Source organism: Hippoglossus hippoglossus, chromosome 5, assembly GCF_009819705.1.
Source record: "Hippoglossus hippoglossus isolate fHipHip1 chromosome 5, fHipHip1.pri, whole genome shotgun sequence".
NCBI lineage: Eukaryota > Metazoa > Chordata > Actinopteri > Pleuronectiformes > Pleuronectidae > Hippoglossus > Hippoglossus hippoglossus.
In genome coordinates, this window is record NC_047155.1 from 13,509,454 (window position 1) to 13,532,628 (window position 23,175).

A 23,175-nucleotide genomic window follows, 5' to 3' on the forward strand; every position below is an offset into this window, starting at 1 on the left:
ATGGCTGTACGTTTTGTATTAATGTCAGATTTGGTATAGAGACATATTATGGGGGAATTCTTGGTCCGGGTCAACTGTGAAGGCATGAAATATGAACAGTATGTAAGGGTTAAGCAGTTACTTTACTATATGCAATCTGCCATAAATTAATGTTTGATTCACATCCACATCAAACTGCACCCATGACCACCCCCCCTCCTTGTTCAGTCAATGATATTGTGTCCTGCTCTGCACTGATCCCTTCCTTTTAACTTTGAATCAAACTCATGATGGCGCCTCCCTCTGGAGAGGAGTGTGTTTCACAGAGCATCTGGTCCAGCAGCAGTTTCACCTGCACGTCTGTCTCCAAACACATTGGATGTCAGCGTCTTCTCTCCTGTGAGCATGAAGACATGATGAGCTGCCAGGTGCCAGATTCAAACACAGGCCGTGCGCCAGCACATGGTCCAGCAGCACAAGTTACTTCCTCATCAGAGATCTTCCCTCTAAATATTTAAAACTGAATGAGGATTGGGGATCATCCATTGTTGGAGAGGGGGACAAATTACATAAAGCATTATTTCACTGTGGTGCATTCAGCCTCTCTGGATTTAGACAATAAAGAAACCAAATAAAACTACATTTTATGAAATGAGGGAGTAAATGAGGAAGTAACTTTTGGAGGGAAACTGAAAATGGACTGGGAGAAGAGTCAAGGCCTCATGGTCTCACCTGCAAAAATATTAAAAAGAGAATCCAAGTTTTGTTGAAACTGTTGAATGTTCCCATCAGCTCTCAGCTGTTTAGAAGTTTTAATCTTTTAATGTAAGAAACCCAAACTGACAGAGAGGAATATTCTACTTCTTTTACTGACTGCACTCAGGAGTCCAGCTTCATTGTTAAGTTTTAAGTGCTTGTTGATATAATTTTTCTAATCGGACTGAATCTTAGTTTGTTTTTCCATAAATACATCAAATCCAGTTCAATCCAAGAGCTCATTAATGTTCTACAAACAAAGTACCGTTGGGATTCATTTCATCTGCAATATGTCTCCTTTTAAATATTTTTATGGCACATTTAATGATTTTACAAGTTACCGTTGGAGGACATGGAGAACATAGCAAACCTGTGGCCACTGCAGGAGGGCTCAATTCCTCTTTGCATGAGGTGCCTGCGCAAACAGGTGAGCTAGCATGCCCACATTGTATGTTCTAGAATCAAAGACTGTATGAAGTTAAAGGTTCAGTGTGTAAGATTTAGGTGAAAGAGATCTAATGGCAGAAATTGAATGTAAAATAATCCTAGTGATGTTTTCACTAGTGTGTTTTATCTAAATTGTCCAAATTGTTGTTGTTTTTTTACTCTAGAATGGGCCTTTATTTTCAAATACTTTATATTTACATCAGGAGCAGGTCCTCTCTTTGGAGGCTGCCATGCTTTTTTACAGTAGCCTAGGCTGGACAAATTAAACACCTTTTGAGTTTTTATGAGAACTGAAGGCTTCCACAGAATCTTTTTCATGTTTGGAAGGGGAAGGTGAGGTGAGGGGTATTCAGCTGCAACATGCAACTTCACCACTAGATGTCACTAAGTTCTACAAACTGAACCTTTAAAGAGCTCAGAGTTAAGTAACACTTTAAAAAGACCATTTTCTAAAAGCCAGTTCAAAATTGACAAGTACAGTACCTTAGTTCTAATATTGAAATAAAACTATTGCGGCACCACATATACTTTCTCTACTTGGTGTCAATATAGACATTTTGAAATAACATTTAAAATGTTATTTCAAAATCCTCTTACGTTTATTTAAAATGAAAAATCTAAATATCTATTGTTTGTAGCAGATATTGTCTGTATAACATCGTGCCATGTCCTTGTAACTTATTTGTGTGTCCTTGGTTACACACTGATTCATAGTGTAATTACCTGAAAACTTAATATTTAAACAGTAAATCAGTCATTTAAAAATGATTAGAAGGACAAAAAAGATGCAACAACACTCCATCTATCTTTTAATGCTTTTTTATATCACAGCCAGCATGCTTAACACGCCAAAGTGAACGAGTAACAAGACTCTCATATTTTATGACTTCTTGGTACTGTGTGACATTGACTTCCTCCTCACTCCTCTGCATCCTTGGACTGTAATGAGAGGGGGGGAAATGGAATATAAAACATTTGACCAGATAATCTAAATTTGCTGAAATGAGCACTTGTACAAAAGTAATTAATGTCAGATTTTTACCTTGACGATTTCCCGACTCTTGGCCCTCAGCTTGTTGACCTGAGACTCGGCGATGTCGGCTCGCTCCTGAGCCTCCTCCATCTCGTGCTGAACCTTCCTGTACCTGGACAGGTGAGTGTTGGCCTGCTCCTCCTGTTGTATAAGGCACAGTGAAGTCAAAATGTGCAGACTGACATTTGCATGACACGTGTCATTATGAGGAGTGTACTCACAGATTCCTCAGCCTGCCTCTTGTAGGCCTTCACTTTGAGCTGCAGCTTGTCCACCAGATCCTGAAGTCTGGAAACGGTCTTCTTGTCCTCCTCAGTCTGTTGCGAATCAGAAATGACAACCATGAGTAAACTGTCTTAATTACTGCAGATTATTAAGATTTATGGTATTTGTAGTAGTTTCATTATTATTGTATAAAATTGTAGTTGACCTGATAACTGAGTTCCTTTACTCTTCTCTCATATTTCCGCACTCCCTTGATAGCATCAGCACCACGCCTCTGTTCAGCATCTACTTCAGCCTCCAGTTCACGAACCTTGAATGAAGAAGAATTCAATGATTTAAAAGTTAAAATGTCATCCTCTTGTATAGTAAATATGAATTGGTATGTCTCTGTGCCACTTACTCTAGCCTCCAGTTTCTGGAGCTGCTTCTTGCCTCCCTTCATGGCCAGATTCTCAGCTTCATCCAGGCGGTGCTGCAGGTCCTTCACTGTCACCTCCATGTTCTTCTTCATCCTCTCCAAATGAGAGCTGGTGTCCTGCTCCTTCTTCAGTTCCTCTGCCATCATGGCTGCCTGAAATTTTGAAGAATTTCAGATTGTTTAAACTGTCAGAGAACTTCAATGTGAGAAATGGCCACTGTATAAACACATGTTAGGATATCTCACATCAGTGATGGCCTTCTTGGCCTTTTCTTCAGCATTTCTTGCTTCCTGAACAGAATCCTCCACTTCACCCTGGATCTGAATGAGGTCAGCCTCTAACTTCTTCTTGGTGTTGATGAGGCTGGTGTTCTGATGGAATAACATTTTTCATTATATGGTATATCGTAATTTTTAGGTTGCTAGGTGTCTCATGTTGCTTGAACCTTTATTTACCTGAGAGTGGAGCAGTCCCACGCGCTCGCTGGCATCAATCAGCTCCTGTTCAGCCACTTTGCGGCTCCTGTCCGTCTGCTCCAGTGCAGCTCTGAGCTCCTCGATCTCAGCCAGCATCAGGTTGTTCCTGCGCTCCACCATGGCCACCTGCTCCTTCATTTCCTCATGACCTCTGATCGCTTCATCAAGGTGCAGTTGTGCATCCTAAATAAATCATAAAAACACATTTACAATGCAGTAGAAATAAAGTGAGCTTTACTTACAGTTTTCTTTGACCCTCCACCATACCTTTAGCTGCCCCTGCACGTTTCTCAGCTGTTTCTGGGATTCAGCTGCCTGTCGGTTGGCATGGCTCAGCTGAACCTCCATCTCATTCAGGTCTCCCTCCATCTTCTTCTTGATTCTCAGGGCATCGTTCCTGCTCCTGATCTCAGCGTCCAGCGTGCTCTGCATGGTCTCGATCACTCTCTGGCTGTTCCTCTTGATCTGCTCGATCTCCTCGTCCTTCTCAGCAAGTTTTCTGTCAATTTCACTCTTGATTTGGGTGAGCTCCAGCTGGACACGCAGGATCTTGGACTCCTCATGCTCCAGGGTAGCCTTGGACACAAAACATATTTATGTTGCACAGGTCCAGCAATATTAAAGTTGATTTCAATAAGACGTATTTTGACAGTACCTCTGCCTCTTCAAGTGAAGTTTGGAGTTCAGACTTCTCTATTTCTGCAGTCTTTTTGGCTTTATCCAATTCATGAATGGTTTTTCCACTCTCACCAATTTGCTCAGTTAAATCAGAGATCTCGTCTGTAAGAAACATAATGCATATGTTGTTTAAGAAAGTGTGATATTAATGATATAATACATATATCTATTTAAATAAACAGTACTCTGCACTTGTTCACTTCTAAAAACTGTAACATACTGCTGTACAGATGACGTTAATATAAAGTCACAGACCATACACAGTAAGCCTGTTGACCCACTGGGGGGCACACTCTTCATAACCTTTCCTTTTATACAAAGCATTTGAAATGGCTTTCCTAAAGTTCGATACCCTTAGTGTAGAAAGGAAAGTGCATTCTAAAAACTTTTCATACGTTGCAGGTTCTTGTTCTCCCTCTTCAGAGTCTCCAGGTGATCCAGAGTTTCTTCATATGAATTTTTCAGCTTGAACATCTCTGTGCTCAAAGAACGAGCCTCCTTCAGAGATCCCTCCAGCTCCGCCTGGCTCTCCTCATACTTCTGCTTCCACTCTGCAAGAACCTGAAAACATTAAGAAGACCAATGTTTTTTCAGCAATACATAATTCAGTGTCCTTCATTATAAAGCACTAAGAAGAAATAAAACAGTCTAACCTTGTCAAAGTTCCTCTGCTTCTTGTCGAGGTTAGCAGCCAGAGCGTTGGCTCTCTCCACATCGATCATCAGGTCCTCCACTTCAGCGTGCAGTCTCTGTTTGGTCTTTTCCAGAGAGGCACATTTAGCATTCACAGCCTCGATGCATTCCTCTGCATCCTGAAGACGCTGGGCGAGCTTTTTCCTGTTAGAATAGATAATAAATGGGTTTATGAAAACTTGTGGATACATGTGGAAACAAGTGTGACTTCAGGACTGTCCATTACTTGGCCTCCTCCAGCTCCTCAGTGCGCTGAATGGCATCAGTCTCGTATTTGCTTCTCCACTGAGCCACCTCGCTGTTGGCCTTGGACATCCCTCGCTGCAGCTCACACTTGGCCTCCTGCTCCTCTTCATACTGCTCTCTGAGCAGGTCGCAGTCATGACGGGATGACTGCACAGCATGAGCCAGGGCGTTCTTGGCCTTACAACGAAACAAAACCATTTTTATTAAGGAGATTCTTTGTCTGTCTCACTTCAAACGAAGAACTGTTTTAGTCATGCCACACTGCATATGTCTGGAGTCTGTGTTTTTAATGTGCACATACTTTAACTTCCTCTTCAACGTGTCTCTTGAGCTCTTCAATCTGCTGGGTGTAAGCTTGCTTGCTACGTGTTAGCTGAGAGACCAGGGCTTCTTTCTCCTCCACTTGGCGACTGAATTCACCTAAGACGCAACAGCAAATTAAAAAGTAATCCTAATGCAATTTTGCCATTGAATGACAAATAAGAGTAATTGGCATTAGAAAACAATACTAATTTTTTTTTTCCTACCATTCTCTGTTTGCAGTCTTGCCCTTTGAACACTAATATCATTCAATTGTCGCACATGTTCTTCATTTCTGGTCTTCAGCTCACTCAATTGATCCTCAAGAGTACGACACATCTTCTCCAGATTGGCCTTAAATAAACAAAAAAATGTGTTGATGAAGTAAAGCAACATCATCTAATTCTGAGAGAGCTGAGGTTTTTAAGGTTTTAACTTTACCTTTGCTTTGGCAACAGCCTCCATGTTGCTGCTGAGGTCGTCGATCTCCATCTTGAATTCACTTTTCTCTTTCTCCAGCTTCTGTTTGACTCTCTGGAGGTTATCGATCTGCTCTCCCAGCTCCGCCGAGCTGTCAGCCTGCTTCTTGCGCAGAGCAGCAGCCGTGGCCTCGTGCTGTAGGGTGGACTCTTCAAGATCACGACGCAGCTTCAGAAACTCGGCCTCGCGCTTCTTGTTCATCTCAATTTGAACAGATGTCGCTCCTCCAGCCTCTTCCAGCCTCTCGCTGATCTCTTCAAGTTCCCTGGAGAGATCAGACCTCTGCTTCTCCACCTTGGCCCGAGCAGCTCTCTCAGCCTCGATCTCCTCCTCCAGCTCCTCAATACGAGCCTAATATTTTCCAAAACACAGATGAACACAATCACATTCTTATATCCTTTCTACAAGTCAAGCACATCTGGGCCATCCAACGTCAGTGGGGTGCAGTCAGTATTAGATGCTATTGAAAAACTGCGCCAACCTGAAGTTCTTTAATCTTCTTCTGAAGCTGAACAGAAAGTGATTGTTCATCCTCAATCTTGCTCAGAAGCTGGCTTGTTTCAAAGTCCTTCCTGTGAAGATAAACATTTCATAAACATTGGGAAAGAATTGTTAAACAAATTGTAACACACGGAAATGAGATTTCTACTGACTCTGATCATGATTTGCTGTCTGTTAATCGTAAAAACATTGATATAATCAGTTTTGATAGTGAAGTAGTATTCTTTAAATTTGTAGACGAGCATGTAAACAGTACTCTGAGTTTGTGCTCTTTGATGAAAGGAGAATTTTACTATTGCTTCAGTACGTCCAGACAAACCAAGTTGGGTCAAACACGACTTCACTGTTTATATGAATGCTATTTCACTCACTTCTTTATTTTCTCGTCAGCCTGCTGCTTGTCGTTCTCCAGATCCATTAAGGATTCCTGGGACAGCTTGAGATCTCCCTCAAGCTTTCTTTTGGCTCGTTCAAGGTCCATACGAAGCTTCTTTTCTTGCTCCAGAGAACCTTCGAGCTGTTTTAATAGAGAAGGGGTGTTAATTCTTATTTCTTTTTCACGAAGACTGAAATCACAGTTTGTTATTATTACTCACATCGTCCACTTGCTGCTCCAGCTTCACTTTAGCCTTCGTCAGAGTATTGACTTTGTCTTCCTCTGCCTGCAGATCATCCAGGGTCTGCTGATGAGCCTCTTGGAGGGCTTTCTTCTCTTTAGACAGCTTTGCAATGGTCTCATCTTGAGAAGCCATTTCCTCCACCAGGTTTTTAACCTAAAGGGTTTTAATAAATTGTTAATATTTGATCAAAGTACACAAAATGTACATTGTTTAATAAACTGAATTTATGACCATCACCTTGTTCTCAGTGGCATGTTTCTCCTTTTCCACCTTGGCCAGCGTGAGCTCCAAGTCGTCAATGTCTTTCTTCAGCTCGGAGCATTCGTCCTCCAGCTTCCTCTTCTTTGCAGTCAACTCACCATTCATTTCCTCCTCGTCCTCCAGTCTCTCCGACGTCTCTTTGACTTTGGCCTCAAGCTGGATCTTGGATTTAATGAGCCCCTCACACCTTTCCTCAGCATCTGTGAGGTTTTCACCTTCCTAAAAGTAAAATCAAGCAAGTAGGTGATTGTTGAGGATATTAATTAGAAACAGACACAAAGAGCATGGTGATCATACTTACAGACTGCACTTGAAGCAAGAGATCATTCTTCTCCTGCAGCAGAGAAACCATCTTCTCTTCCAGCTCCTTCTTCTTGGCCAGAGCCTTCGCTAGCTCCTCTTTGGTCTTTTTAAAGTCCTCTTTCATTTGGACCATCTCTTTCTCAGTCTCTGCACTCTTCAGCAGGGGCTTGATCTTGAAGTACAGCTTCATCCATGGCCAGGTTTTGACATTCATGAATGAGCGGATGTTGTACTGAATAGAGTAAACTGCCTCCCTGGGGATGATCAAAGGAGTATCAAAAAAATAAAAAGATTCATTTATTCTTCAGCAAACAAATATGTGACTTAAAAATTACGTGTTAAAAGTAAAAATGTCAACAGCACCTGCGCTCTAGCATCTTGACAAACTCTCTCCTCATGAGGAAACCCCTGCAGAGAGCCTGAGTCATTGTGACCAGAATAGCAAGTTTTTCATCTCTCATCTCCTCCAGAGCTCCCAGAAGACCAGCTTTGAAGAATACCTGTAATATAGTATTACTTTACATGATGTTCTTCTACAGAATCAGGATTGCTGTAAATAAAAAAAACCTTAACGGATGAATGGATTACCTTTGTGTGTCCAAACTTGTACTGAGTATGGTCGATATCAATAGAGCCCAAGAGTTTCTCTGAAGCCTTCTTGTTGTCAATGAACTGTCCCTCAGGGATGACACTGGCATTCAATACTTTGTATCTGATTTGAGGGAAATTTATCATTAATTAATAGTTTCTTATGAGACTATCAATTAAAAACAATTTGTCATCATTAGTAGTCACCTCTGCTTGAAGTCACCATATTGGATTCTGCTGGGGAAACCTTTCCTGCAGATCCTGATTCCTTCCAGCACACCGTTACACCTGAGCTGGTGGATGACCAGGAAGTTCTCCATAAGACCTTAAAGACATGTGAAATCCAGTTCTGTGTCACATGTGACAGTAGTCTTTATAAATGCATAAATTAATCCTGATAGTGGGATTACCTGGAGTCTTTGATTCATTTGGAATCAAACAACGTACAAAATGAGGATGAGTGCTCCTCAGGTTAGTCATCAGCTTCCCCAAATTCTCCTGAAATACAGAAGAAGAATAACCTTTTTAGTAGCATGTAGGAATATAATGGTTCACATATTGCTGTACACTTATGTCTTTAGGGTGTTAATTGTGGTTCTTACCCTGAACATAGCAGATACTGTCTGAAAAGACCCACCCTTCTTCTTCCCGGCTTTTTTACCACTACTTTCAGCTGTTACAGGAAAATAGAATTTCAATAATATTCATCAACAAGTATTTTGACTTGGACTGTCTTAAGCTGTAGACAAATGGACACCTCCAGATTTGTTCTTATAGACGTGGTCCTTACCATCTGCTCCGGCGTGTGTTGCATAGAGTAGAGCCAGCAGTTTGACTGAAGACTTCTGGTAGAGCTGAACCACTGAGTCGTTCAGGGGGTCTTTGTTCTTTTCCAACCAGCCAGTGACATTGTAATCAACATTGCCAGCATAGTGCCCCAGAGAGAAGTGGGCCTCAGCTTTGCCTTTGGTAGGTTTTGGTTTCTCAAAGGCTTTGCTTTTACCAAGATGCTGGTCGTACAGTTTGTTCTTGAAGGTCATGTCTGTCGCCTTGGGGAACATGCACTCCTCTTCAAGGATGGAGAAGATGCCCATTGGCTGTAATGAAGAAATTATTATTTAAAACAAAAAACCTTCGAGTCAGCAGACAGTTTTCTATATTCATGAACATAAAGCAAGTTTCTCACCTTCTCAATAAGCTCAATGCAGGCGGCCAGATCCATACCAAAGTCAATGAACACCCATTCAATTCCCTCTTTCTTGTACTCTTCTTGCTCCAGGACAAACATGTGGTGGTTGAAAAACTGCTGCAGTTTTTCATTGGTGAAGTTGATGCACAGCTGCTCCAAGCTGTTGTACTAAAGAGATGAAAATGTAAAATTCTCATTCTCTTAGATTTGGTCTATCTCGACTTAAATATGAAAACGTTGATCAAAATGATTTAAATGAAGCTTTGTATGATTTTGTCCCATCAGCCAAACAGACTTACATCAAAGATTTCAAACCCTGCAATATCCAGGACACCGATGAAAGAGCTTCTTGCCTGCCTGGTGTCCAGCATCTCATTGATTCTGATGACCATCCACAAGAACATTTTCTCATAGATAGACTTGGAGAGAGCACTGACGGAATTGTTGACCTGATTTTACAAAAGAATTGTAAAACATTAAGAATTATACTGTTAAAATGAGCAAAACATGCTTCTATATTTATGGGATAAAGCAAGGGATATCGCTTAGAGAACTTTAATAAGAGGCTTTGTCAACAGTAATTAAGAAGACTATCATCAGCATAAAAGAGGACCTAGATACTTGAAAAACATATTTGTGGTGTCTAAGTTAATTTTATCTCCTCTTTCCTCCTTTTTATCTCCACCTACCTGATTGACAGTTTGACCTTTGGTCACAAACTCGTTCCCAACCTTCACTCTGGGGTAGCAAAGAGCTTTAAGCAAATCAGCAGAGTTCAGGCCCATGAGGTAGGCGATTTTATCTGCCACTAAAAAACAGAACACCAAGTCATGGTTAAAATCCATAATACTGAGGTGACGTCATCAACGTACCTATTCATTAATTCACTAATCAAAACCTGTGCTACAACATAGAAGCTCATGGTATGTGGGTTTCTTACCCTCACTGCCGTCTGGCTCAGCCTGCTCTTCACGCGGCTTCAGCTTAAATTTCATGTTTCCGTGATGCATCACAGATCCAGTCAGCTTGAATATGCCGTTTTTCTCTTCTAAAGTGAAGCCCAGGATGTCGATGGCAGTCTGTGATAAAAAGAGAAGGTTTGAAACAAAAGCTTCTGTTGTTCTTTAGAATAAACACTCATTGCTGCCCCCTGCCTCCACAAATATTTAGCAATGCTTTGTCAAAACTAAAATCCAGGTACATGTAATCCCTTATAACACAAATCACATCTGGAGTTCCAAGGTGAAGACACTTACAGTTTTTCAAAATAAAGACATAGGTGGATTTATCATGTCTTTCTCCCACTAGCATCGGTAACAGCCTCAAAAATGACCTTATAATTGGATCAAACCCTCAATGACAAAAAGATAAACCCACCAAGCGTATTAAAAGTAGGATTCATTGCTGTAATGAATTGGTAACTTTGTGTCAGTAATAAAAACAGGAATTGTTTAAGTGATCATAAATCTGATTTGTTATAGGAGTAAATTTAAAAATCATAGTAAAGTCATCCTTACATCAGTGGCAATGAATTCTTCAATGTCATCGATACTCTTGACAGTGATTTCACCCTGACTGATCATGTGATAGTCATATGGATTTGTGGTGATCAGCAGAGCCTCTGCAGAAAAAGAAATAAAAAAGATAGATACAAAATAAATCAGAGCACATACAGTTCATTCTCTTGAAGACAATAAATACAACATTATTCACTCATTTCTTACCTATGATCTCAGGTCTGTATCCGGTTGTGAGCTGGTAGAAGATGTGGTAGCTCCTCTCAGCAGACAACTGGAACGTAACTCGAGACTTCTCCAGCAGATCTATGTGGGTTTACGTTATTAACAATTAAGGAACATCACCCCTGAAGAAGTTGACAACACAATGAAAATATGTTGCGCTATAAGTTTTCACAAAACATCTTACATGTTTCAATATCAGCTGAAGCCAGCTTTCCAGTTGAGCCAAAATGAATTCTGATGAACTTTCCCTGCGCAGAAACAGGTTAACATTAAAATCTAAATTCTGTCATGTTGAATGATCATTGTCACAAAACAGCAAACAATCTACAATAAGTTAAATTAGAAAAAAACTTACAAAACGAGAGGAATTGTCATTCCTCACAGTCTTGGCATTGCCATAAGCTTCCAACAGAGGGTTTGCGGCAATGATTTGATCTTCCAGTGACCCCTAAACATAAAAATAATTTGGTCGGCTTTTTACTCAGCTTTTCATGATTTTAGATTTCATATAAATATTGTTTGACTTCTCTTACCTGCATTTTTCCAGAAGTATGTTCAACTTTTTTTCCACCAGCCACTGCGATTGTCGCAAAGTACTGGATGACACGTTTGGTGTTGACGGTCTTTCCTGCACCGGATTCTCCGCTGGGTTTGAGGATGTGTAAAAAGTATTATAAATATCAATTTATTATCATTAGAAAACACTTCTAATAATTTATTTTACTACTGTTCCCAAGACCTATGAATAATATAAAACAATTCACACTTACGTAATCAGAATTGACTGGTTTTCTCTGTCTGTAAAATATCCAAACAATATACAAGTTTACTCCTCCACTGTAAGTACAGCAGCTTTTATGGAGACATAGTAATTAAAAATTGATAAATACCTTGGAGCATGAACTGATAGGCGTTATCAGAGATGGAGAAGATGTGGGGTGGAGCCTCAATCCTCTTCTTTCCTCTGTATCCTGCTACAACCCCTGAATCATACACTGGGAGCCACTTGTAGGGATTCACAGTGACGCAGAACAGCCCGGAGTAGGTCTGTGGAGACAGAGGGTATTCTTACTGACACATGTCTTCCCATCATCATTGTATATATTTTTTTTTAGAAGTTGATGCTTCAGGAGAAAAACATCCCTAAAACTTACCTATGACCACATCACAAATATTTAAAGCATCACTATGTAGCTCTAACTGAGTAACAGCGCCCTCTGCAGCCACATTGGTGATTATATCTGTGGGGCTCTGTGTTCCGAGCAATTAGGTGGTTTTCATGTGGAGAGAAAGCTCTGACTGCATTGAAGTGAAAACAAAACTCAAAGGTGGCTCTTCCTCATTGGTTTTTAATGACCTCTACATCTTTTTAACTGATCTACAGTTCATCATCACTCTTGAACCTGCTGGGTCCGACAATTGAAGCTTCTACAGTCAGTCAGTCAGTCATGCCTACGAACTCACCAAAGTTACACAGAGCAATAACATTCAGGGTGAGGAGTGGGAATGAAAGCAGCATCATTCTCCCTGTTCTAAGTCAGTGAACTATCCAACAAAATTCAAAGCTGATATTTTGAAGTGAAAAAGTTGCATAGTGTTGCTTTAAAATAGGCAAGCCATCATCTGGATACACCAGAGTCATTTGGAGACACGTCCAGTGGACTGGTGAGCTCTTCAGTCAAAATCACAAAAGTTGTGACAGCAACTGTGTTTGAATCCTAATTTTTAAGGTTATCAAAAGGTTGGTGAAACTTCTGCATGCATGGATACGATATGAAAGTAATCTCTTCTCTCCATAGAACTCACGTAGATCATCCACGCCGAGTAACGCTCTTTGAGGTTATACAGCACAGAAGGCTCACTGAGGTGGGTCATCATGGCCATGTCCTCGATCTTATCATACTTGGGAGGGTTCATGGGGAAGATTTCAGTGTCTTTTACAGTGAGAGTCTGCCAAAGAGACAGAAGAGGCACAGAAATAAAATGAGTTACCAACAAGCGTTCATTTTGTCGTGTCTAATTTGTCATCAGATTTTAAAGTCTTCGCTTCTAATCAGAAATTATAAATTTTCATTTTTGGAAATTCATTTGGACATATTATTTTTAATTCATTTTTATCTTTTACTTTTCAAAACATCTTTTCACCCTATCAATATAGTGCAGAACCTACAACATGTAAAGCAAAGCAAAACTAAAGTGTTTTCATTCTTACCTTTCCACAGAAAGTCTCCACTGTGACTTTGCCGCCCTCCTTCTTGATGAGTTTCCCTTTGAGGTACATCTCAGCCGGCTCGGTCACAAAGAACGCTGATTTAGCATCAAACGGCGTGTTCTGAGCCTCAAGCCTCTCTCTCTCTGGCTTCCGGAGGTAAATGGCTGCCAGGCCAAAACACTCCATTTCCGGGTCCCCACTCATGATGACCCTTTACTGCAGGTGATGAAACAAGACGATAGTCATTTATTTTGAATTCTAGGGAAGTAGATAGATAGATGCGCTACTGGTGCCACATGCAGTGTCTAATAATACTGTCGTTACCAATGGTCTAAAACTGGTTTAAGACAGCTACTGTACCTACTAGGCTTGGCAAAGTACAAAAAACATTGATGTCGATAGGGTACTATGAGTTTAGTACATGTACACTGTTAATAAAGTAAACTATTAAGTTATTAGTGTCCTGGACAGTAGCTCAGGTAAACTGTGTGTTTACCTTGGAGCACACCAGGTAAGCAGGGGGGTTTCTGGCAGACTTCAGTGCAGACTGAAAAGAAAAAAAAGAATAATGATCACAAAGGTTATTGCTCACGAGAGTTACATGTTTATCTAATAGTTCTACTATTTAAACCAAATATTTGATAAGAAACATGCATTGTATTGTATGTGCTGACTCACTATGTGAGACTTACCTTTACTGGGTGCCTGTCCCCGGTGGAGGTTTGTGGATCCGTTTATATAGAGTGATGGGAGCCTATCACATGTGTCATGCTGTATTTGGTCATGTTTCTTGGCATTGTGCTTGTGCAGTAGTTTCTTACCTCTAGGTGCAACATAACACAGTTTATCGGATGTTTCCACGCCAGGTCGTTGAGTGACGGTAGAATTGTTGGGAATTAGGGTTTTTGGAAATATTGTATAATATTCCAGTATTCCTGGACAATTAGGATGCTGTGATGTCTATAGCATCGGTTGTCTGATGTGAGGATGAGAGCATCTTTTTGTCATAATACATATATTTTATTGTTATGAATTAAAGACAAACTGATGAGAGGGTGGTTCTGCTTGTGGATACCATACATTTAAATAAGGTACATGTATGCGGTCGGTTCAGTTCTTGCAGAAGCTTAAGTCAGTAATTGCCTACAGCCCAAAGGTGTGACCAATGCAGCTTTTTTGCACAGCTGTTCTTGCACAACAGTGACCCTGTGCTATGCCTTGGAGAAGCTTCAAAAAGTCACTGATATAGTGTTTCACAGTCCTTACAAGTCAGAAATTATTTAAAAAAATGAAATGAGTGCCAGTGACCTTTTAAAAAAAAAAAAAAAGAAAGGAGGGATTGCCAAGGGATTGTTTCTCACAACAGTGCCAACAGCTGTTCTTAGTATTGCTCTGAAGGCATACACAAGGGAGAGGGGGACCGTCCCTAAATGTAGAGCGACTGAGTGATGGATCCCGGCTACGCTTCCTCAATGTTTCAGAAATCTCTTCACCCTTTACGTGAAGATTTGCTTTTATGCACATGAAATATGAGGATGTTTATCATCACATTCATTATGAAGCTTTACTGTTCATTAGATAGTGTGAGGAGATGTCAAAGATGACGAGTTTACCATTCTTGCCAAGAAAGTCACCTCACCCTGAACAGTGAGGTTAGAGCCCCATTAGCTTCTGTTTCTATTGGCTCTTCTTACGGGCATCCAATAAGAAGAATACATTCTAAAGTGGTTACCAACATGATAAAATGAGCCTCTGTCTCCAGCAACCGTGTGGGTTACATGATTCCTGCTTGGAAATCTTCTGTCTTATTAGGGCAAAACTCAAATATAGCACAAGGCTTGTGCCGATCCTCGGGCCAAATGCCACATGCTCAAGAGGCTTATTGTGTTTTTATGGCCTTTGATCTCCATGTGTCACTTTCTTCATTTGTCAAGCAGCAACAACTGTGCTCAGGATAACAAACCAAGGTGAGCAACATTCCCGTCCACTCGCTCGCCACAAACACCATGGATATACTTTCACATTAACAGTAGCATCCATGTTTAACCTTGTAAGTACACAAACATTTTTATTGTATTTGTGAAACGTGTTGTTTTGTATTATATATATTGTTTTTTTTCAAAGGTAAAATTTCTGCTTGAAGGTTTGTGTGTTGCCCACTGGTTTGAAACCCACACTAGTAGTTACATGTAAGCACTGATCGTCTATGGACAGACTCTTTAAACCTTTTCCTCAAGACTGAATATATGTCGCGTCATTCACACTATCTAGACATGTTGTTATGGTTATTATATAACGGCGAATTGAAATATTTATAACATTTCAGCGCCAATGTGTTTGGAATGATGCAAATGTCACACTGACTAACTCCTTGACCTCCAGGATGAGCTTCTCCTTTACGTCTTTATAGAAAATGCTCTGTTCATGCGTCAGGTCGTAAATTGTCACACTGCCCTTCAACCTTCTAATGTGTGCTCCCGTTAAACTGTATCACTTGTCACTTCGGAGAGAGATAACATTTTGCTTTTGATGAGGTTTAGTGTTTGTTGGTTGTAAGGAGTGTTACTGATGTTGGTGGTGGGGGGTCAACCGCATCTTATAAACACCAGAGGGAGCCTCAAGTTGCAAAGGTGCAAACAAGCTTCTTATATTACCAGCTACTCTATCATCATCCTCCTCTGCTCTCCTAATAATACACCATCTACTCACAATGACGGGCATTAAATAGAATGTGGTTGGTTTACAACAAGGTACGCTTGTTCCTATTCAGGGTCACGGAGGAATTGTTGGATTTAATTCGACCATGTATTGGACAGAAGACGCAGTTCATCTTAAAATATGGTATGACACATTTACACACAATTTTTTTATGTTTAAATGTTTGATTACATATGTGACTTTGTCTGCTCTTTTTGCTGCAGGTGTTGACATGTTTGTGTCTGTTTTCATTTTAGTGTGAGTTCACTAACCACTGATATTGCACATTGATCTTAGCAATATTAAATTTAGGTAATTGATTTCCTGTATAAACTCACTGTGGCCGTAATTCATTACTTTACTACTGTGTCGTATGTATCCTTTGTCAATAATACTGCAATGTGTCTTATTGACAGTAATGCTGTTCGTAAAATTTGTTATCATTATCTTGATTAGAAACAGTAGACAATGAAACTGATTGCCTTCACAATGAGATATGCTGTTGCTGCATGAACAATGTCTTGTGCTCCAGCTGCTTCTGTGAACTTGTAAAACCTCCTCGCTCAGATTTCCACTCTCGCTCTTAGGTCTTAGTGAAATGACACCGTCAAAATTCCCCAACCAATAGTATGCCAGGTATGACGTTGACAAACACTGCCTCAAGTGGGCACATTCGCTTGACTTATTACAGTTACTCATGGGTGGTAACTGTTTAACCAGGTTCAGCAGATTTCTCATCAGCATTCTCAAATGAGAAAATGCATTATGTTCACAATGAACTGGTAACTGATACGGTTAGATGCATATTGAGTAGGTGTATATATGTCAAGATGTCCCCACTTACTCTACAGCATGGTTCTATTGTAGTTTTCCCATCATGCAACTCAATGTCATTTTTCAATTAGATTATCTTCTTGCCTCCTAAATTCCAACTTCTATCAAACCTTGTGTAAAATAGATTGAGAGTTTCTGTAAACAAACCATTTCCCTAATGACTAAGTAGAAGATAAAACAACTGATTTAAAAACAAAACACACCCTTCCATCAATAAAAGCAATTAACAATAACAAAAACGGACTAAAACAACAAACTAATGCTGTCGCTCATCTACACAGGAAGTGGAAGAAGAAGAAAGATGACCTGAGTGAAAAGGACTATCGGCTAATCCACATCATCTGAGGGAAACATCACAGAAATGTTAAACTGAGCTGCAGGTATGATACTGATTATATTTGTTACTGGAAATGATATTCAAAATCTACACAAACACTCAAGAAAGCCTTAATTGCACAAGGTTTATTTAATTTACAAATCATTAAGCAGTTTGTGTATGATTAAGAAATGGAAAAGCACAGAAATGAAGTGAAGAACTTGATACCTGTTTGTCTGCCTGTGTTGGAACCACTAACCTGTGGGAGACAGAAATAATCAGAATTAGAAACATGTCAATATATGAATGAAAATATCACTAAATACAAAACTTAGACACGTGCAAAATGTAAAATACTTTTAAAACTGTTTTCAAAAATATAAACAATAAATATAAAACATACAAATAGATATTGTGGATTGAATAACCATGTAATAACTTCTAACTTGTTTTTTGTCATGGACATACTGAATATCTAATGCACATTTTAATTTAATTAGAATTAGAATTAAATATTAAATTCAATGAAAACTAATCGATAGTTTCTTATGAAAGGGCCATTCCCACAAATGTAAATAAAGTTAAATATTATTTTTTTTCTTTTTAATCTCTGTGGAGGTGAGGGCGCTCTCCCAGCCCCCTCACCTCCACAGAGGATCAATCAGCACAGGTGAGAGCTGGGAGACTGAAACACACAGGACACGGAGAGACTCTGGAAGAGACCGACGGAGCTGTAAAGCTAGTTGCCTTTAGTTGAAGTTTATTTATGTTTGTTCATGTGTGTTGGTGATTAAATAAACTATGCTGAAGTCCGAATGGTTTGTCTCTGGTTGCTGTGGTGAGAGCCCCGTGGCATGGTCAACTGCCACAATCTCAACGGTGCATCCACTATAACTTGGCCTGTAACTCAAATACCTCAATGCAGCATGTGGGATCCAGTTCCATCAAAAGACTATTGTTTACTTGTGATTTATTAAAAATAAATATTAGCAGTTATTCTGAAATGCCCAAGTCTTTAACAGAGGATTGCTTCAGCATTATCAAACTTACCAAATGAATTCACGAGGAGTCTGTGACTGACAGCTTCCCACATTCACATCTTTGTTCAGGAAAGTCAAAAATGAGCTGGAAACAACCAGAGATAAACTGGCATTCCTCATTCTCAGTTCAGCCAAATGAATACAAATAAACTAGTTTTGTCTAAATGAAGAAACGGACTGTGTGTTCACATTTACATACGTGTATTCAAGTGTATTTACAGAAGCAGCAAGCATCAAATATCACACTTCTGGGGTCAAGTGGGTAGAGTGGGTCATCCGTCAGTGGTTAGATAGTTGTTCTCCTCCTGTCTGCACGTCAAAGTCTCGATGACAAAATGAATTCAGTCCATTCACCTCATCGCCACACAATATAAAGTGTTGAAATATTATGAAATCATTCATTATTAAATTGATTAAAGTATTATAAAACATTTTCCCTTTGTGAAAAGATAAGATATACAGTATGACAGGAGACATCTAGAAATGCATTACGTATTTCAAAGAGTTATCATCTGCCAGCAGCCAACCTTTGACTGCCAAGAGCTACTTGATATTTGACACTGATTGTATCAGTATCATAAACATGCTGTTAAGTGACTGTCAGTAAACCATCCTAATTACTCCTCTGCATTCAGCTATGGAGGTATTGAGCTGTGAATAGTTCTGTAGCACATACAGTTAAATGTGATGAATATCACATTAACAAACTGAAGAGCAGAGGTTGAATGTCAGTGATATCTACTTTAAAAAAAACGTCCAAGCAAATGGCTGCATTGTCACTAGGTGTCATTTTACAATATCTCAAATGCAATAGATGTTATGATAAGAGATGGCATTACCATTACGGCCAGCCATATAACAAATCATTAAAATCAACTTTATTTTATAGAGCAATTTCAAAAAAACAAAACAGAACAGACAAATGAATGCAATAATCATAATGAGATGCAGACTGGTGGTATATGTTTTCATGATTCTTAAAAAAGTAGATCACATAAAAATTGCATGTCATTAACATCTTTGCATCTTCCATTAATTCATAAATTAAATCATACCAGTTGTCAAGTCTAAACTTTACAGGTTACTACTACAATACTCTAAGTTGTACACTCTGAACATATAAATATATATATTACTTTAGATATTTAACTTACCTGAACTTGAAGCTTTCATTTTCATAACTGCAGTTATAAATGTTTCTCTTTTGGTGCCGACTCAATAAAACAACAAAAGAAATCACTTTAAAGATTTCTATTTTCCTCGGCTCCATCCCGGTCTTCACTTACTTCAAATCCTGTCTCACTCAAGACCAAGTGGCAACACACACACACACACACACACACACACACACACACACACACACACACACACACACACACACACACACACACACACACACGCACACACACGCACACACACACAATCCTTAGTGTGCTGCGTAACACCTGTACAGAGATGTCGTACTTATCACACACTTGGGAATATTTGAGGTCACAAATGTCTTGACCTCCCTGAAGGCTTGATCGTGTTTATTCAAACCCAGCAGGTGTTCGTCTGTTTTCATTGACAAACTGATTATGTATCAAATATCTAAGAAATAAAAAATAGTAGATGAAAACAAAGACTTAAAAACCAATCAGTTCAGAATATGCAGCATACTTTTACATCATACTGTTATAAACCCATAAACTGTACTGAATTATACAGGCTTTGTTTCTATGTGTGGCTCATGTCAAATTAGAGCAGCTGCACTATTTAGACGACTCAGGCATGTGAACTTCCCACATTGTTTCACTTCTAATCTGCTTTTTATTAGATATGTTTCCTCAATTACAATTTAATCTTAATTAGTTTAGAGCAAAGTCACAATACATTAACAGCACACTGTTTCGTCTACATTACTGGCTGACACAACACAACATTGGCCCATCCCACAAAACTACACCAATGACACAACTGGTCATAAAACAGGAATTCAATTATCATGTATATAATTAGTTTTGATTTCATATTTCATATCTTTACATGTTATCAACAAATGGAAACAAATGCTGCTTATAAATCATGACCATTTGTATTTTTACAAGAAAAAGCTTTTGATTTGATTGAAATATGCAAACAATGAATCTGATCATATAGCATGGTGTCACATTGGAACACACAGGCGCTGCAACTAACAATACTTCTGATATAAACTTTGCACAGAAAGGACCACACAGGTGAACGTACCTCATTTGTGTGGCATAGTTTTCCAGGCACAAGCTTTTGTAGCGTCAGAGGCCCCTGCAGGAACAATACAATACATGGTGCTCGCACATTAAACTCCTCAAACTGAGGAGGAACAGAACCAACTACAAACCACTGTGGATCTCCACTTTGCACAAAACAAAACTAAATTGAACTTGATAGGATATGACTTAGTCACAATGCTGATATTCTGTCACAGGAATTCACAGCTTCACAGTGTGGATATTTTTCTGAGGTTCTTAGTAACAGGATGCTGACGTACAGCTGACATGTAATTAACACGGGCGTTTGATGCATTTGTAAACATTTGCAAAAGTCAGAGCGTGGGTCTTTGGGAGCTGGAGGCTATATTTGTATTAAGTCCTAATAAGACTGTAAAGAAAGGCCAGACATATTGAATGTCACCTTTTATTGTAACTGAATCACACCACAAGAGAAAACTTCCCAGGCGTCATCCTTCTTTGGTGAAAGCACAACAGCATAATGGACGATAATGGATCCTAAATTAGCTTCGACTAAACACTCGGGCCGCTTTGCTCAAGAGATGTTTGAGAAAAAATGTGGTTGATGGAATAACTGACTTAACTGAGTCTTAGCAGATGGAGATTGTGGTCCCGTAAAAATACTTTCTGCTGTGCATTCATTCCTATTTTTAATATATAAATCTCCTATAGAATCTCGATATGCAGTATTTATATTATTCCTCCGAGCTGAACCGCTGTGCACAAAGCAGCATGTGTGAAAATGCAGAGTGAAAAACCCACTGGCTGGTTTTCGGTCAGGAATTTAAATTTTAATCTGGGCTTTAATTTAATCTTCGTTCTTGTGTGATGTAGGATAAGATGGCACCTGTTGTGACGATGAGTTTGGGGAGCCATCTGATACCGCTCTTCTTCGACAAGCTCAGTGACCTTAACAGGAGGGGCTGCTCCTCTGGGGTGGGCAGAGATTTCAGTATAAAAGAGGCACTCCCAGGTTCCACAGAAGCTCTGGACTGATAGGCTGTTAAACAAGGTGAGTCGTCTATCCCACTTCATCACCGATCTCTGCTTTAAATCAAGTAGTTCTTTTTCTATTGCTAATTTGAATTTGATTTTTTTTAGTATATCCACCCAGCAACACCAGCCCTTGACCATTTAAGGGTAAAATGAAGCAATTTTTTATGATATAATTTTAAATGATTTATCTTTAAATGCAAACAAAAAAATACATTTTTAACATCACTTTTTTTAACTTTATGTTACAGAGCCGCCATGAGTGGGGACCAGGAACTGTCCTGTTTTGGGCCGGCGTGCATTTACCTCCGCAAACCCGAAAGGGAGAGGGTAGAGGCTCAGAACACTCCCTTCGATGCTAAAACTGCTTTTTTCGTGACTGAGCCTGCTGAGATGTACTTGAAGGGGAAACTGGTGAAGAAGGAGGGAGGCAAAGCCACAGTGGAGATAAAGGGTGGGAAGGTAGGTGGACGTCAGGATACAAGTTAAACTAATGACTCCATAGTGTCGCCCTTTATTTCATAATGATGCTGCACACTGTCAGTACCAAAGTCCCTCTGTGTCTGTGCAGACTCTCACTGTAAAGGACGATGACATCTTCCCCATGAACCCTCCCAAGTATGATAAGATCGAGGACATGGCCATGATGACCCACCTCAGCGAGCCTTCTGTGCTGTATAACCTCAAAGAGCGTTACGCAGCGTGGATGATCTACGTAAGAGCAGTTTGAACATCAAAGAATAACTTTTTGTCCTGTGATTGTGGTGATTTTAACCAAAGACCTCATCTGTCATCTTGTTTTCTGATGACTCTTCCATTTGCATTAACACTGCACAATGGGACATCTTCTACCCCTGCATCCCAAAAAAACAACCCCGAACATTTGCATATAAATAAGGATTATTTTGCAAATGAATCATTTTTTTACTTTTCACACTGTAACAGACCTACTCCGGGCTGTTCTGCGTCACTGTGAATCCCTACAAGTGGCTCCCAGTGTATGATTCAGTGGTTGTAGCAGGATACAGAGGAAAGAAGAGGATTGAGGCTCCACCCCACATCTTCTCCATCTCTGATAACGCCTATCAGTTCATGCTCCAAGGTATGTATCCCTTTCTAAGCACCTCTGTGTCCTTGACAATTATACACAGTCCGATAATGTTTGGGTGTCACTGGTAAAAGTTAAGTTTGTCGTATATTAGAACTGGGGACTGCTGTGATCTAAAAATATAACAGTCTCACTGTTTTATTCTCTCAACAGATCGTGAGAATCAGTCTATCCTGATTACGTAAGTCAACACTGAAGAGAGCTTGTATCTGTTTTGTTAATATCTGACGTGTACTTTGTTAGTATACGTCAGATATAATACATGCTGTATAATTTTTTTCACTCAATATATTATAGTGGAGAATCCGGTGCAGGAAAGACCGTCAACACCAAACGTGTCATCCAGTACTTTGCGACAATCGCAGTGGCTGGAGGAAAGAAGGATGCACATACTTCTGGAAAAATGAAGGTAGGTAAAGAAGTGATATACTGAACACGTGAATGATGTATAAAGTTAATACGAGAAAATACTAAAAAATGCCAAATTCTTAGGGGTCCCTGGAAGATCAAATCATTGCAGCGAACCCCCTGCTGGAGGCTTATGGAAATGCCAAAACTGTGAGGAATGACAACTCATCCCGCTTTGTAAGTTTTACTTTACAGAATCCTGCTGCCTTAAAAAAGAGTCTGTTTTTAAAATGCTCTTAAAGTCTTTACCTTTCTGATGTTGTATTTTAAGGTAGTTTTTCAGACAGTTTGAGATTGAAAAGAATGTGAAGATAGAACATAAACATCATGAATATAGCCTGCTGGATTCAAACCCATAACATTTAGCAGTGTCACTTCTCCG

The 23,175-nt window shown here is 39.7% G+C and overlaps 2 protein-coding genes across 4 annotated transcripts in view; one reads left to right on the plus strand and one right to left on the minus strand.

Annotated features, from left to right (window-relative positions):
* Positions 1 to 1,968: 1,968 nt before the first annotated feature.
* Positions 1,969 to 13,352, minus strand: LOC117761133 (myosin heavy chain, fast skeletal muscle-like). Of its 2 annotated transcripts, none has more exons than XM_034584780.1 (39): positions 13,149 to 13,352; positions 12,743 to 12,886; positions 11,827 to 11,983; positions 11,707 to 11,734; positions 11,470 to 11,581; positions 11,292 to 11,384; positions 11,121 to 11,184; positions 10,919 to 11,017; positions 10,712 to 10,815; positions 10,135 to 10,273; positions 9,884 to 10,002; positions 9,494 to 9,643; positions 9,192 to 9,362; positions 8,796 to 9,102; positions 8,608 to 8,678; positions 8,416 to 8,503; positions 8,213 to 8,330; positions 8,006 to 8,129; positions 7,781 to 7,917; positions 7,416 to 7,671; positions 7,091 to 7,333; positions 6,830 to 7,006; positions 6,605 to 6,750; positions 6,214 to 6,304; positions 5,694 to 6,083; positions 5,480 to 5,606; positions 5,254 to 5,372; positions 5,041 to 5,129; positions 4,667 to 4,850; positions 4,409 to 4,574; positions 3,991 to 4,115; positions 3,603 to 3,911; positions 3,315 to 3,518; positions 3,105 to 3,230; positions 2,841 to 3,011; positions 2,646 to 2,750; positions 2,437 to 2,532; positions 2,225 to 2,356; positions 1,969 to 2,121 (listed from the first exon to the last, which is right to left on the minus strand). In XM_034584780.1, exons 1-39 carry the CDS (start codon positions 13,350 to 13,352, stop codon positions 2,101 to 2,103), a joined length of 5,706 nt encoding a protein of 1,901 aa, XP_034440671.1. In that variant the 3' UTR covers positions 1,969 to 2,100. The 2 variants fall into 2 exon arrangements, with proteins under 2 accessions (XP_034440671.1, XP_034440670.1); XM_034584779.1 differs by having other exon boundaries at positions 4,933 to 5,129.
* An 8,035-nt stretch (positions 13,353 to 21,387) lies between these two features.
* LOC117761135 (myosin heavy chain, fast skeletal muscle-like) overlaps positions 21,388 to 23,175 on the plus strand; it is a 31,197-nt gene continuing 29,409 nt past the window's right edge. The window contains exons 1-7 of one of the 2 annotated variants that reach the window (XM_034584786.1): positions 21,388 to 21,424; positions 21,529 to 21,739; positions 21,849 to 21,992; positions 22,223 to 22,379; positions 22,539 to 22,566; positions 22,683 to 22,794; positions 22,878 to 22,970. In XM_034584786.1, the coding sequence (XP_034440677.1) occupies positions 21,536 to 21,739; positions 21,849 to 21,992; positions 22,223 to 22,379; positions 22,539 to 22,566; positions 22,683 to 22,794; positions 22,878 to 22,970 (738 nt within the window). In that variant the 5' untranslated portion in view covers positions 21,388 to 21,424; positions 21,529 to 21,535. The remainder of the gene's footprint in view (positions 21,425 to 21,528; positions 21,740 to 21,848; positions 21,993 to 22,222; positions 22,380 to 22,538; positions 22,567 to 22,682; positions 22,795 to 22,877; positions 22,971 to 23,175) is intronic. The other variant, XM_034584784.1, reaches the window with a different exon arrangement.

What these genes read in the sequence shown, in the direction of transcription:
- LOC117761133 (XM_034584779.1), bottom strand. Translation starts at nt 13,352, where the DNA reads ATGAGTGGGGACCCGGAAATGGAGTGTTTTGGCCTGGCAGCCATTTAC. An exon ending in TGGGACTGCTCCACTCTCAG is followed by an intron (nt 3,231 to 3,314) that starts GTAAATAAAGGT and finishes TTATTCCATCAG; the next exon opens with AACACCAGCCTCATCAACAC. An exon ending in TAAAGGAACTCAGTTATCAG is followed by an intron (nt 2,533 to 2,645) that starts GTCAACTACAAT and finishes GATTCGCAACAG; the next exon opens with ACTGAGGAGGACAAGAAGAC.